Genomic DNA, 16,267 nt, shown 5'->3' with positions numbered 1-16,267 from the left:
CTACTAATTACTCATGATGAGGCTTTTTAAAGAAGCACAGAAAAAGATGAGGCCAAAGGGGCTAAAACAGGTGTCCAGTACAGGAAGTTTTGCACTTTGGAAAAAAAGATATTTAAAAGTATCATGTTAGAATTGGAAGTCACTGTTAGGATTAATAGCACTAATCAGGAACTTTATTCTTAAGCAAGTATTCCCAAACTGGAAAACCCCAAGACGTATTTGGAGGGAAGGAGAGAGAGGGAAACTGAGCACACAAATTAATGCAAAAATAGGTATATTTCTTAACCCACCTGCTATTAGGTCATCAAGAGTGTCGGTAAGCGTCTGTGCAGGAGTGGCAACCATTAATCCGTCTGGTTCTTGAACTAAGAGCCCCTGCCCAGCAATCTGCTGCTGCTGTCCTACATTCTGCTGATTCCCTAATGCTTTCTGAAGTTCAAGAGACTCTGTCCCATTATAACCTAAGTTACCAGAAAAATTACATTGCGGTGCTGGCAAAGGCTGGATAGGGACAAACTCTATTTGTTCAGCAGGTGGTGGAGACTGGTGTTGCTCATCATCTTTAGACAAGATTGTGTCAACCTGAGGTAACCCTGAAAAGTTATCCTCTGGCAGACCCTTATCAGCTTCCACTTCTGGGAAGACCCCTGTAAGTGAGCACTGCTGCTGCAGGGCAGGTGGTGTGTCTGTCTGACCTTTGGTCTCCAAATATTCTTTGGTAAACTGCTGTTGGGTTTTCATCTGCAACTGCCTTTCCACCTTCTGAAGCTCCTTCAATATTTTCTTCTTCTTCTGTACTTGTTCTTCTCTGTTCTTTTTAAGTTCTTCAATCTTATCTTTATTTAAAGGTTCACCTTGAATTAATTCCAATGATTTAAGTTGTGCTTTTTCAATAGCACTAATTCTCTGTCCAAGTTCATTCAGCTTGCCTTCAGTCTCTTCTACTATGCATTCCAAAGGCTGGTATGGGTGAAAAGGTGGCAGTAGGTCCTTATCTGCTACCTGCAGGGAACTTGACTTCTGCTTGGATGCACCTAAGCACATGAAAAATGTTTGAAAAAATGCCATGCTGAAGATACCCCAAACCTCCCCTCTCACCCACCAAAAATAATAATAATAAAAAAATAAAATGAAAAAAAATCTTTACAACTAACACTGCACATCTGTCAAAGCACAGAAAGGTAAACCCTACACTCCATGTTAAGACAAGAAAGGACAAAGCAGATAGATGGAATTTTCAATATTGGTCCTCACATGATCCCTTTCAGCACAGCTACTTTAATCTAACAAGGAACCTTGACAATTTCTGACATGGGTGACAATGCACTTGGGAAGGGGAATCAGCAAGAACAGCAAGGCCATTTACATGATCTACTGAGTTCCCAAAGTTCTTCTGTGCGTGCAGAAGTGAGTAAGATATCTGCAGACCTTAAAGTAAGAGTATTTTCCAGAGGCTGACTTCCAACAGCAAGGTTAGGAGCAGAAAGACTCTATGGCTGAGAGCAGACTAACCTGACAGTAAGATGATACTTTGAATTAGGATTTCTCCAAACATTGTAGCATTCACCTTGACATTACAAGCAGAACCTGCCATTGCAAACTTAGTGCTTTCAAGTGGAGAGTGAAGTTTTAGCACCTTTTTAAAAATTCTGGGACCAAACTAACAACATGCTCACTTCCCCATCCAGTAATAAATGAACACTTCTGTTCATTATAAAGACTTTAAAAATCACCTTCACCAAGGCCCACCAAACCTGGGCAGCCCTGCCCCAATTACTGACTGTCCTCAAGCAACCCATGGCTGCTTTCCCAAAAGCCACATCTGGGAAACTCTAGACACATCTTACTGAAAAGAATCTATTAAGCACTGAAATTGTACTTATTACTTCAGTGTCAGACTTTAATTACAAATGTGAAAGTTTTAGCCTGATTAATTTTCTGCAATAATAGAAAGTTTGCTTTACCCAAGCACTGATATATGGAGCCTTCAAAAAAAAAAAAAAAAAAAAAAAGGAAAGAAGACTTGAAGTTTTATAAAGTAGACTCACATAATTAATCATTAAAAGGGGAACTAAAATGATGTACAGTTTGAGCCATGGTTTAATAAAATTACCTAAACATTACACAGTTAAGTGAAAGTCTGGATGCAAGAACTAAGCCATGGATCAGCCACCAGCCCTGGAAGGATGAAGCTTCCTGAAACACAGATTTATTTCTCTCTGGGCTATCCTTCACCAATACACTAATTCACAAATAACTTCTCTTTGCATTGCTGTCAAAACAAGAGTCACATACACCTCACTTTGAAATGAATCTTTTTTGGAGGAACTAATTGTAAACCAAACAAACGTGAGATTTTTCTCTTATAAAGAGAAAGAACAAATATGGAAATAGAATTGGACCAACTTTGTACTTCACACCTTCAGCAGACTCCTGGGAGAGCAAACTACATCTAATTATATGAGAAACAACAAGAATCTTACTAATCCCAGGAAACAGCCCAGAATCCCACAGCCACCCTTAAACAACCCCAGGAAACAGCCCAGGATCCCACAGCCCCTGGGACCACCCTTCAGGATGCTCCTTCTGCAGCTCCATACTCTGTGCAGCTCTGAGCACCTCTCCCCACCACTGTTACTTTGTCTCTGAACCAGGACTGAGTCCCCAGGCACTTTCTCAGCACACAATAAGGAATTTGGGGGAAGTTCAGCAATCCCTGGCTCTGAGCTGGCTGGTGGCTCTTTAGCTCAAGCCTGCTCTAACCTCTTTGGCTTCGCCATGCACTCAGGGGTGATCCTTTCATTTTAACAAGTGGAATTAACAGGTTTGTGAGACCACTCTTGAGAAATGCATTTCTCACCAGAAATCTCTGCAAGGCTTGTCTATGTCCTTGTTTTGAAAGGAAGCTGTGCTGCACTGCTGCACTGCAATAGTAACCAAAGTGCAAATGAACCGTGCCTTCAGCTGAGGTGGGAACCCTCTGTCCTGCTCACTGTCACCCCTAAGGGTCCTGTGTTTATCATTCCCATCCTCACTCAAGGCATTCCCACAGCCCAGCAGATCTGGACACCTTCTATCACTCCAGGAAAGAAAAGCTGCAGTTCAAAGAGCCTCCCATATAATGAAGTATCAAAGTTGTCCCTCTCAATCAAGTCTGAGCTGGGGAGAAAACAAACCTGTCATGGGAAAGCTTTTCTAGGGGCACAAGAGGAAGGAAAGAGCAGAAGCACAAACCCCACCTGGAGAGCTGGGCTGGGCTCAGACAGCAGCTCCAAGCAGCAATCATCACACAAAGGTGGGACAGTTTCTGAGGACTGGTGTTAGGAGACCAGCTGGACTCTCAAGTTCCAGAAAAGGTATAGAAATTTACATTAATCAGCTGCTAATTGGATAGCAGGGCCACTTTTCAGGTTCCAGATCACCCTTTCTATGCCAGAAAACATTTGCAAGCTGTAACTGAAGGTATTGGTAGAGGATGAGGGGTAGGAAGAAAGATCTGCTAAACCTGACATGCTCACCAGAAGAGTCAGGTGAAAGCAGAGGAGGAGAAGTTACACTGTTGGTAGCTTTGAATATGCAAATACTGGATGTACTAAAAAGTAGCATTTCCTGGTTTAGCCAAATCTCCTCTATGTTACAAAATCCTGAAAAATACTGTGTCCATTTTAGTACATAATTATGAACACACACTTTACACTTCAACTTTTGAAACACATAAATTCAGTAAGACTTAAGAATCCAATCACAGGCCAGATCATAACCATGTCAACCTTTTAAAAAAAATTTATTTTGTACATTTATCTTTTGGGAGCAGCATCAGTCATCTACACAATCAACCTACTACCAAAATTACACCTAGCAACATTAAACTGTTAATCTAGCCTCTAAAGCCACTATTTTCATCACTTTTAGAAGACTTGTTTGGTATCAAAGTAAGTTATTTAGACTGAAGATGACAAATCCAGATGTTGCCTCACCACCTGCCATCCAGTACTACGGTTACAGGAAAAAAAAAGATTTTTTTTTTTTCCCAGAGTGGTTCTGGGCATGCCAGGAAAGCCACAGAGTAAAGGAGGGACTGATTCCCCAATTATTTTGTGAACAGTATCACCATTTGCTCTTTTATTTGCATTTCCACATTGCCACAAGTTCTGGTTCCTGCCCTGTCCAACACAGCCTTCACCACAACTCCGGCAGAGAGATCTTCAGCCAGGTTTGTGACCAACATTCATGCCTCAGGGTGAGACCTACTCTGCCAAACACAAACACAGCTTCCCCTGCACTCCTCTGATCCCCACCTCTCCCCAGGCAGTGACAGCTGTTTCCTATGGCAATTTCCTGCAGTTCTTCCTTTCACTTAACATTATCTCCCACAGAGCTGATTTGCAAGAGCCCCCTCACCCCAAAGAGCCTCTTGCAGGAATCATTCCTGGGCTCTTGAGCAGAGAGGACACCATGACCAGGTTTTGATGCTTCTGGCTGCAAATAACATTGAAAGTCCCTAAACACTGTGAGCAAGAACCTGCAAAAATGCCTTTCAGTTCTGTAGCCCTCAGGTGGCTTTCTCAAGCAATTGAACTCTTCTAATTTGAATTTGCTTAGAACACATTCAGTATTTATACAGTTGCTGCCAACAAACAAATCTGATACTGTATTTCCTCACGAGTGGTTATGATTCTCAAGGAAGTTGCTCTTCTAGCTGTGATTTATAATCCAGAGGATGCCACTTCTCCCAGGAAAGAACTAATTTATATGTCTTTCAGTTGTATTAGACTTCATATTTTATTAGACAAAATGCTTATTCTCAAAATTCTAATTTTATTAGACAAAATTTGTTAACAGCTCCTTAATTTCTATTGTCATTATCAAATGAAAAAAAGTGGATCAAAATCCAAACAGTAAAGTTAAAAAGATTTTTTCCAGCATAAAAAAATGACAGTAAGAAAAAATTCAGTTGTGTGATACACATTTGTTCATTCAAATACATTTTCTCTGCTGGAGACCCTGTTATAGAAATCTGTATGAATCACCATGCCATTTGTGTGCTCTGTAACAGAATTGCTTGTCTGTTGTTCTTGCACTTGAGGTTTCTTTCTGTAAATCTGATTTCACTCAGAAGTTGAGAGTTCAATTTGCAGCCTGCAATTAAAACTCACCAGCTTCATCAACATGAATAAAACGAACTCAATATTGAATTTTCATGAAAATTCTGTGTTGAACTATTATTTGTATCAAAAAGAAACTCATCTCTAAGGACCTGGAGAAACAATCAGTTGCTCCATACACACACAAATGCAAAGTACAATATTACATAATCTTGCTAATTTGGAAAAAAAAATAAGCCTGCATTTCCCAAGAAAATTAATCTGCTACATGGTTTTTCATACATACTGAATTCTTTATAAAGAAGAGGTTAATTGGTAGAAGGCTGAATGATGAGTTTGAGTATGTTCACACTATCCCTCCTGGAACCATGGAGTAATTTTGCCACTCTTTATACCTCCTGCAGCTGTTTCTATGGAAAATTGCAGGGAATAGGTGCAATGCTATCCAACAGGCAATGGCTGCACAGCTGAAACCAGGCCAAGCTGAATTTTCAGCCATTCAAAAATTTGAGTTACTCTCTCATTTTAAATCTTCTTCCCAAGTTTCCTCTGGTGGGTTCATGGCATGCAACTGGAAAATTGCTGAGATGTAATTGAATTAGTTGGTGGCAGGCAGGTGACTGAAGCTTCAAAGGGGCAGAATTTCACAAACCACTGTGAAAAGATTGTTACACATTTGTGCTCCTGGGGACCTACACGTGTCTGGGTGTCAAATCACCTGCCTGCACTGCTGAGGATTTGCAGAAAAAAGGATTTCAGTCTCTAAAGAAAGAATTAGTAAAATTCAGAAGTCAGTAGGCATGGCTGGTGAAATCTCCCTTGGGAACTCATCCCAGATACCTGGGCTAGCTGCTGACCCAGGCAGGAAGTTTCCAGAAGGAAATGGCAAGAATTAAATGGAAGATGTTGGAGCACAATGAACAGGCAGGTGGGTCTGTGCAGTAGAAAAATCTGGTAAAAATCAGAATGCAAAAGCTGGAAAAGCAGGAATATCAATTTGCCTTACTAATGTTTTTACCTCCATGAAAATCATATAACTTCCTAGTTTTACTGTTAACCTGGGCTCTATTTTTATTAAATCACACAATGCATGAGATCTCTGCTGAGATATATAACTCAATATTAGGCATAGAAGTCAGATAGCAGATTAAAAAAAGTATTGAATTTGTATCTATTGAAGTTACATAGAGTTTGTTTTTCTTCCCTTCTCCACACCATCAGATTGTTAGATTCAGCATGAGGATCCAGGAAATACCATATATTGAATATCTAGCAGAGAAAGCTTAGAGATTCCAAAAGTACCACTCAACCTTAGGGGAACTCTGGTCTCCTTCACAGGGATCAAAGGCAAATGTGGGCAGCTTTCACCTGAATAAGTCTATTTGGTTTTGTGTAATTCTAAAAAAACCTTGCACCTCCAATGAGAACCACTGCAAGCTACTGCCCACTTAAAAATGACACTAGAAAAGTCTAAAGACAGCATGTTGACAGGTTTTAAGCACTCACTTTAGGCCAATTAGTTCATTTGTAAGCACAATTTCAAAGAATGAAGTAAAACATCGAGAGAAAATATTTCTGAAAACCTGATACCTCCTTCTCCAAAATCAGACTGCTTTGAACTTTGACACATTGAAAAACAGCTGATATTAGTAGAAATATTTTGACTAAGAAAACAACCCTGCTGCTTTCCACAGGCTCCCTGAGCATCCCTTGCTGTCCCAGCATGTTTGATGATGATCTAGAGCATACTCTGTTCCAACCCTGCACAAGGCTCTGCAGGAACCATTCACAAAGCAGAGGGGATTATCAGCAGCTGGTTTCCTGAAGAAATCCAGCAGCATTCCCTTGGACTGTTCCCTGGGCTGGGCTCCATCCCCTCTCCCAGGGAAGCAGGTGCAGGGCCACAGGAGCTGCAGCACAGCCCTGCACTGGACACAGCCCTGGGCCTGTGGACACAGCACATTTGGGTTCTGTACCCAAAAAGCTCCTTGTGCTGAGCTGCTGCACCACAGCTGCTGCTGAGCAATCCTGCCCCTGCTCAGAGAGGGCAGAATGCACCAAGGAAGGGATCTCCTGCCTCTGTCCATGGAAGCAAAAGGAGCTGAACTAGGACTTTTTACAGGGACACAACAGACACGTGCTAAATGGAGTGCACTGAGAACAATCCTTCCTAAGCAAGGAGGAGCTGAGGTCTGGTTAATCCCATAACTAATTCTGCTCCTTTTTTCATCTGATTTTTCTTCTTTTCAAGTTATAATCTTGGTGTGTCACCTTTATCTAAGCCTCTCCAGATCCACTGTTGCCTCTGAAATGTTTCTCCTTTCAGTTGCTAAACACTGATATTAAATCCTTTGCCAAAGTAATTATTCAAATGGTAATGATTCCATGTGCCTCCATGCTTTACTGAAGAATAATAATAAAATTCAAAATTAGACCATAAAATTCCTCTTGAAAATCTCACGTCATATCTTAATTGTAATAGGAACACTTAAATGTCCTCAAGTTTTACATTTGATTTGCCAAGAACTCTTCAGAAAACAGTGTCACTATTGCATTTCTTGCAAAACTCACACAGGTCTATAAAAGAATCTCACAGTGCTAAGGTTAAGGAGGCAAGGTACTGCTCTCCTGCCTCCCAGTAGTTCTCAGTTTATACATAAACTCAGGGGCTACTTCTGATTGAAGGCAAGTAATTGTTCTGCCTCAGATAAACAATTTTGTTATGCAAGAATTTGACTGCTCTGCTGCCTTGGAAATAACAAACACCTCAACTCACTCCCTCTTTTGCCCCTCCCCTCCCAAGAAGTTGAGTGATGAAGGTCTGGTGAATGAAAGCCCTGTGTGTGTAACAAGGCACAAATGGCAGCTCAGCACAGTGCAGTGACTCTGCACTGCAATGAGCACACAGTGTTTAGCACAAAAATATAATTTTCCCCCTAAAGATCTGAGAGACACAAGAGCTTTGCAGTTTTTGGAATGCTTCATCAGCCTGATGACAGGTTTGGGATTGCTGCATCTCCTACAACACAGCACAGATGAGTTTTGCTGACATGCATGAAGCACGTCCTGAACCCCTGTGAACAATGAGATCTCCCTGTGCCAGCCCCAGCATCACAGTACTGTAAAAAAACACACCTAAGGATGTGCTGACTTTGGCAATAAGGTGTTTGTAATGAGAGCTGTTTCTAAACTACAGTCAACTATTTGCTTTTCATAATTGGACTAAATAAAATGAAACTTTCAGCTTTTAAGTTCAGTCTTCTGACTTAGCATTAACTAATCCCTTACTGATTCCCATGCACCACAAAATGCTCCCAGAACACTCCCACTCCACAGTGCTAACAGGCATTGAACTGGAAGGGTCCACATGCTGGTATACAGTTTTTTGGAGGGTTATTTGAACCAGAAGTTGTATATTCTCTTTATTTGTCTGGTATTCATTTTTCTGAAATCCAAAATACCAAGTGTTGCACATCCTAGGAAATGAGATACCAAGTGCATCTGAGAGGTCACACACATGGCAAATGCATGGAGAGGGGCACAGCTGCACACTCAGACACCAGCAGGTACATAATGTTTTTCTCTCTTTATTTGTGCCCCCAAGGGGTTTCTGTTTGCTTGTTTGCTCTGGAAGTGCTTGGTGCTTCCTCAAACAAAGGATTTCAGCAGATCTAGCTAACAGAGCTTTGGACACTGTAATGCTTAAGATCCCCATCCAAAACAGTAGATCATTAGGAGCTGCAGTTTGTAACTTTGCACTTGAGAATCTGCTTCTCTTTCTGAGCTGATTTAGCAGATGTGAAGATTTTCTTACAGAATCCACAGCTGGAAACAAACTCCCTAATTGCAATTTAATAACTACAAGGAGTTTTAACCAATCAGTTTGACCATGTTCAAAGCAAAACCTCTGATGTTAGGATTACTCACAAGAGAACTATTACTAATAAAACAAAAACTCTCCTGTAAGTAGATCTGCACTGGTACTTTATAGTGTCAACATGTTTACATTGCTACTGATGGAACAGAAAAAAGTTGGTGCATCAAGTTCATGGATAATAGCTGCAACTATTCTAGAAGACCAATGTACAATATTCAAAAGCGAACACCACACTTGGAGTACATTAGCTGTTTTATCTATCTGCACTAGGGCAGTTAGCACAAGCATTTTCTTCCACAAAAAAATTGAATAAGTGTAATTCTAATAAATTAGAGTGAGCACAATAAGGTTAGAACAATCAGTGTTGCTATACCGTAGAATGCAAGAAAATAAGGAAAAAACTATGAACTATATAAAATAGGGTTAAGTTATAATTCATTAGAGGTGTTCAAGAACTGATGGAATGGACTACACTATGCATAAGCTCTAATAAAATGATCCCCAGTCTATCCATTTCCAAACCACATATATTCTCTGAGTGGCTGCATACTGACCTTTCACCACTCCCAGGAGAGGTGGGGAGCTCTCTTGAGGGGTCCTGTCAGGCTCCTGGGGAGGTACAACCATGGCGAGCGTATGCACCGGGACACGGGGAACCTTCAAACAGAGGCACAGACACACTCAGGTACAAACACCTGCCAGAGCAGCTCTTCAAGGGTTAATACACAGGCTCAGAACTGCAGCATACTCTGCTCACTCTTCCCAAACTGTGTATTCTGTGCTACTTCTTAGTATGACCTGATCCTTGCTTTTTTACTGGGGACAGTATGTCAAAGTTAACTGTGCTACTCTGTGCAAGATCCCAGGCTGTGTTGGCTGGAAAACTGTGAACTCCTTTAGGCTTTTAATCAGCTAACTCCCCTGGAGCTGCCTCTTCAGACTGCAGAATTCTGAATTGACACAATCTATTTTCTTTTATACAACAAACAGAATCATTAATACCATGTGAAGGTGTCCTGAACCAGGACAGAGGGGTACTACCACAAGGATTTAGAACTCTTCAACCAAAATACCAAGCAAATGCAGGAAAGAAACAACATCCTTTTGAAATCCTAGGTTTGGGACTATCCTGTCCAGGAGCAAAAGGGAATAAAGCTCATGTGTTCTTCAGGTCTCTGCAAGTAGAAGTGACCAATTCTCTCACTCTCTATCATTCTCATGTGTGCAGGGTTTTTAAAATTTCTTCCACTGTCTACATTAATTTTGAAATTAATGACTATGCAAGTGTTTCTTCCCAACACTGATGGTGCTGTTTAAAAAAGACTCCTTGTGCCTTACCTGAGACTGATCCTGAGATGGAGGTGTGAGCTGGGACAAGTCTGCTGCAGGAACCGACAGAACATTGTTTGGGTAATCCAGCAGGTAAGAAACAACATTTGTGTGTCCTCCCTTGGCAGCTTCAATGAGCATTGTTGAGCCATCCTGAAGTGAGATTTTGGAAACAAAAAGCCAGAAGATGAGTTTTGCTCCCCATGTAATAATTCTATGACTTAAATTTACTACTTGATAAATCAGCCAGGTGGCTCTTTGAGAACCTCTGGACAGGAGAGCTGCCAGTGAATACCTTGAGCCGATGAGTCGGATCTGCCCCGTGAGCCAGGAGAAGCTCAACCACGGCCAGGTGACCTCCAGCACAGGCCAAGGACACCACTGTGTGATCATTGTTGGCTGTAGCCCTGTTCACATTGGCACCTAGTAAGAGAAGAGCTTAGAATTAAACACAAAGAAATTCTTTCTAAAAGAAAGTATCAACAAGTGCAGTATTCTGTGGAACAGAGACCAACTTTACTCTTGTAATCCAATTACTTCCTACACACTTCTAGGGAAAGAGCACAAGGGATTTTGACTAACTGATTGGCTTCCACACATCCTCCTCCTCACCTTGTAAAGACAAGGCAGTTGCAACAGCAACAGTGGGCTTGTAAGTGTTAAGTGAGGGAACACATGGTGTAAGAAGCACAATTCCAAATGTTCTCTCTGAGCAGCAATCACTATGTGGTGCAGTTGCTACTGTTTCAGACAGTACTTGATGTGCTTTTCTGAAGGAGGAAATCCTTTCTTTAAGAAACTGAAAATATCTGCTGTACATCAACTCTAATCTATATAACAGAGTAAGAGCAGTAACTAAAAAAATATTTTGTAACTCATTCTATCATGAACCACATGAAATTCAAAAAACCCTCAGGGGATTGACAAATGCTCATATACATATAACCAGAATAATTTTAAATACAGGCCAGAAACATGTAGCATTATAAAGTGGCATTTAAAGTTGTTAATTAGTTATGCAAACTAGCATTTACCTTTGCTAATAAGGAATTGCACGGTGCATAAGTGACCAGCTCGTGCAGCCTTCATGAGTGGGGTTCTCCCACCTTCAGATTCGTGCTCCTAGAGAAGAAATAAAAGATGTATAAATGGGCAAAAATTGTACCATTGTTTCAGCTTCTGAAGTATCTTGTGATGGGACCAGAGTTACCCATCTGAGCAGAAGATCTCTCTCACAGGCAGTCTGTAATAAATGCAAACTGACTGGTGTCAATTTTCATGTTACCTCAAATACTAAATCACACTGTTAAAAAGGATTAGGACCACATCCATACTGGAATCAAACCTTACAACCCCCTTTTTATTTTAGTGCTCAAATGTGTAACAAACATGAGAAGAATAAGACCTTGCTTCCTCCTCAGAAAGGATGGAAGATTTAACACAAATGTCACCCAGTATCAGGAAGCTCACAATAACCATGAACTGCAATGCTACAGTTCAGAGAGCTGCCATGTGCTGCCAGACCTCAAAACTGCAATAATGCCTTAAGTGCACACAACATTTATAAAACATACTGAAGAGGATCAGAAATAAAAATGAGACAAATCACTGCAGCTCACAAAAGTCTCTAAGAGGATTGGAGAATAAAGCAGAAAGCTGAGAAAAGGATGACACAAACCAACAAAAAGGGAATGAGCATCAAGAACAATTTTCTAATTAAAAAAGTCTGAATACTGCAAAGATGTGGTTGAATACAACTGTATTAGAGCAGCTACAGAGCTAGACAATGTGCCTGCTATGTAGACATGATCAATACCACAAAGAATGCTGAGCAATGATATCAACCCTCCCAAAGAACAAGGGGAGAGAACATAATCTTCCTGGGAGTGTTTGCATGTGCTCTCTATATTCAATATTATCCTATTTAAAAAACATTCAGTCTGATCAATAATAGAAATGTGTGGTTTTAAATCAGATATCTGTGAATCCAATCTCTAAATTCACTCTTTACTTTGTAATTCCATGTATACCTGATAGTGAAAGTTAACATTTAGTACTGACAGGGGGTGGTGACATGGCTACTTGCAAACACAGTCAGACAAGAAGAGATTTGACAGAACAACTCAATTCCTTCTTTCATAGTTTCTGTATTCCTGAAAACTCTGCATATGTCCTTTGACATATGGCTTGCTCTAGTTGCAAGCTGCATGTTAAGTTAGTTTTCTGTTCATACGCTTGAAGAAGAAACTTCTTGACTGGATCTTCTGTTGGAGACTGGCCCCCAATCCAAGTCCATCCTTCACTCTAAGAGGTTCCATTGCCCCTCTCCTGCTCCTGCTCTGCTCCTCAGCCTTCACAAGAGCTCTGTGTTACTGTCCACCACTGCTTTAACACATGGCTAAATTCCACATTAGAGCTTTGATTTCTTTGCTCACTCAGCAGTAAAACACACCAGCACACACAGGCACAGAAAACCTTACAGACTTACTACTGATGTCACTTTTAAGAAAAAAAATTTAATAGATTCTCCTTGCAGGGCAATGGCTGCTTAGATGTCAATAAATACCTGCTTCTGGACTGTCTGCATGGCAGAAACATTTGCAGGACATGTAAAGGTAATTATGTTAACATGTGGCCCTATGATTGTAAGAATTAGTGGCGTGCCCTTAAGTCCTGATGCTTACTCTGGTATTTGGCATAGTTTTTCCTTCCTCAGCCACTGCCAAGAGATCCTAAAAAGCCAGAAGCTGCTGTGTGCCTGAAGCACAGCAAACCCCTGGTTCCATCAGCTGTGGGTGCAAAGAATTCCTAACCACCACCCTTCTCTGAGCAGGACCTGGGCACTGCTGCTGAACGATTTAACATCCAGCTTGAAATCCTTACTGATGGCAAGATGCAAAATTTATTTTAGGCCACCTTAGCTATATTCAAGGTAGTGAAAAGCATCCTGTATTGCACTGAGATGTAGCAGATAACTGGCAGTTAGGAATAATTATTTGCAACATTCTGCCTTTCTAACAGACTTCACTGTTGGAAGTCTCCAACACGGACGCCAGGAGGTTCCTCATTGAAATGCAGTGCAGGGATTCTGCCCAGTTTAACCAACTGTCACTTCCCCAAGCAGGCAGAACTTGATCCTCAGCTACTACACACTTCCAATCCTTGCAGCACCAAGCACACCATCAGTCCAGCCAAATACAACCATTTGGGTGCCCACCTGCTGTAGATCTTCAAAACTTATGGCATTCTGATGGTATTTTTCACATTGGAAGATAGAAACACATGCTTTATTTTAAGATTAAATTCATTCTGACTTCAGCATTCTCTATAGCCCTAATAATGGCTGTCAAACAGCATCAAGTCAAGCTTTAAGGGAAGACATTTAGGACAAGCCAAAATAAGAGGCTGAGACAGTGCAGTGCCTTTGTCTCCTCACATCCGGTCTTTTTTACCTAGAATAAACATAAATTTCAAAGATTCTATCTATGGATATATATCTATATCTATCTCTTTTTCAGCTGCATTAGATAATTAAAATCAGGACAGAGAAAATGAAAGTTGTCTCGAAGTGTCTCCATTACCTTTACAACGTGCTTTTCCCTTTTATTTATATGAAGTGCACACTGATGTCTATTTTGCAATATCCAAACCCAGTAAATTGTCTCCAAACACAATCCCCTTGCCTCTAGGGCTCACCACAGCAACCCCTCCTGTCACTGCTGCAGCCCTGAGGAATGTGGGAATTAGTACAATCAGGAAGAGGAAGAAAGGAGAACACCCCTGCCACATCTGGAAAGCCATTCTCTAAACCCCTGGTGATGTGTTCTCCTGCTAATTCTGCTGGGATAGAAAAACACCCTGGGAGAATTTTCTGTGGCTTTGGGAAACAGATAGGAAGGGAGGGGAAAGTGAGAGCACTACCCAAATCAGGCAGGATTTAATCTGCACCTTTTCCACTGGGACTCAAGAAGGAGATGAGATTCCTGTCAGCAATAATTATTTCCTTTCTGGACCAATCAATACTTCCCAGAGCAGAGCAGAGTCATTAGGAGCATCTTATGACAATGATTCGTGTTTTTTAATTCTTCCTTTTGAGTTCTCTGGTTTAGACAAGGCCAAGATCAGCTACATAAGGGCTTTCCCCACATACAATTCTTCTTGGTTCACAAATATTCATGGTTATATTAATCACTAGGATAGTTCTTTGATTTTTTCTCAATGATGCATGTTATTTAAATGTTCAATAAGAAAATCTGTATTTTCAAAGTAAAGTTCCAACTTTTCAGTTCTTTAACAAGTCTCCCTCATCCATGACAACAGTGAATATTTAACAGAAATCTAATTATTATTCTGAACAAAATGATTTAGAGAAAGCTTTTGTTGCAAAAAGTTATAATCCCTAACATTGCTGATTTTCAAGACTGAACTCATTCCAGCAGTCACCAACTTACCTGCCCCAAATAACCTTCCTGAAAACTCAACTAGGCCTCTAGTTTAAAGTAAACACCTAAAAATGGAAGAACTTAGAGGAGATTTAAGAGATGAGATAACCTCTCAATGAGATAACCTCTTGCATTTGGGAAGGTTGGGATATTGTTTTTTAAAACCAGTTTTAGAAAATCCAGCAGGAGGGAAAATACAGAACAAGAACAAGCCCCATCTAGTCTGCACAGGGAGTGTCTAAATCTTTGAAGAGATTGATGCCTCGTCCTTAGCATGCATCCTGAGGCTGCAGCTTACAAGCATCAAAGGCCAACCTCACCTGATGCCTGCCTGGCTCTATGCCCTCCAAAATTGTCCTTTTAAAGTCCTCCTGCTTGTCCTGCAGAAGGAGAAAGAAGAACTCACAGCTCTTGCCCTACAAACAAAGCTTCCTGGTCATGAAGACCTGGAACATGAACTTAAACTGGATGAGATCCACCAGCTGAAAACTGGTTTGTTGGCATGAGGCAGGCAAGAACAATGGTAAGACCAAGCAATGAAGTTCTCATGAGTTCAGACTCCTACCATGAGCCATTCAGATCTACAAAGAGAGCACAAAGGTCAGACACAGCATCTTTGTTACAGACAAGATGGATTTTTGTTCACTACTGGCAAAACAAAGAATTTCATTGTATTTTGCACCATCCAGAGAGTGCAATAACCAGAAAGTGTTGACTACAAAAATGAGCTTCACTTGTCCCACCATGCTTTATCTACACAAGACTAAGGGCCAAGTCTAAAAGAGCCAGAAATCCCTGACCTTCCCCTGATGGTTCAAAAACCAGTAGGGAAAAACATAACAGCACCTCAGATTCCTCACTGTAACAGCAACACAGCAACCCCCAGAGTTGTGAATTCAAATTCCAGAAGACTGGCTGCTTTTGCAGATGTTTAAATGGTGTCTCATCCACAATGCATAAACCCACAGTCTGTCACACACATCAAGGAAAGGGAGTTTTTAATTTAGGAGTCACATTAGTGTGAGGGATGCTATCACCTGAAGGCAAAACAATGATCCCTGCCATGACAGGAACATGTCTGCAAAAGCATTGTGTCATAGGAGAAGAATTAAGAGGCAGTCTGGCATGCTGGGGTTTTTTACAATTAGAATTACGTGGATGCCAGGCAGCCAGTTTTAGTCTTCCAAGCAAAGCAAGATGTGGAATCTTAACAAGTACTGAAGAGGTTTGGGGAGACCTTGACAGTGTAAAATGATAAAAATACAAGGATGAAGCTGTCCTCATGGGTTATCTTCTATCTCTTCAATTCTGCATAAAAGCTCCCATAAATCTTGTAGCCATCACTCCTGTGTAGCACAGCTGCAAGAGGATCCAGGTTAAACTGGGATAAAAAAATCCCAATTTAAAACTATCTTCAGTATTTCCCAGCTGAGAAAAGCTGAGATGATCTCATTGCCCAAAAAAGAACATCTCTCTTTTGTCTGCAGCTACACAGAAACATTCAAAGATGCAAC

General features: G+C 40.9%; 1 protein-coding gene across 6 annotated transcripts in view; it reads right to left on the bottom strand.

The window, feature by feature from the left end:
• ANKHD1 (ankyrin repeat and KH domain containing 1) overlaps positions 1-16,267 on the bottom strand; it is a 102,208-nt gene that overhangs the window by 34,822 nt on the left and 51,119 nt on the right. For all 6 annotated transcript variants that reach the window (XM_058034493.1, XM_058034494.1, XM_058034497.1 and 3 more), the window contains exons 11-15: positions 11,346-11,433; positions 10,607-10,734; positions 10,321-10,464; positions 9,537-9,639; positions 291-1,034 (exon numbers count right to left, since the gene is read on the bottom strand). In XM_058034493.1, coding sequence (XP_057890476.1) covers positions 291-1,034; positions 9,537-9,639; positions 10,321-10,464; positions 10,607-10,734; positions 11,346-11,433 — 1,207 coding nt within the window. The remainder of the gene's footprint in view (positions 1-290; positions 1,035-9,536; positions 9,640-10,320; positions 10,465-10,606; positions 10,735-11,345; positions 11,434-16,267) is intronic.

This window comes from Melospiza georgiana, chromosome 15 (genome assembly GCF_028018845.1).
Source record: "Melospiza georgiana isolate bMelGeo1 chromosome 15, bMelGeo1.pri, whole genome shotgun sequence".
Classification (NCBI taxonomy): domain Eukaryota; kingdom Metazoa; phylum Chordata; class Aves; order Passeriformes; family Passerellidae; genus Melospiza; species Melospiza georgiana.
The sequence above is the reverse complement of the archived record's forward strand: the minus strand, read 5'-3'. Positions and strand labels throughout refer to the sequence as shown.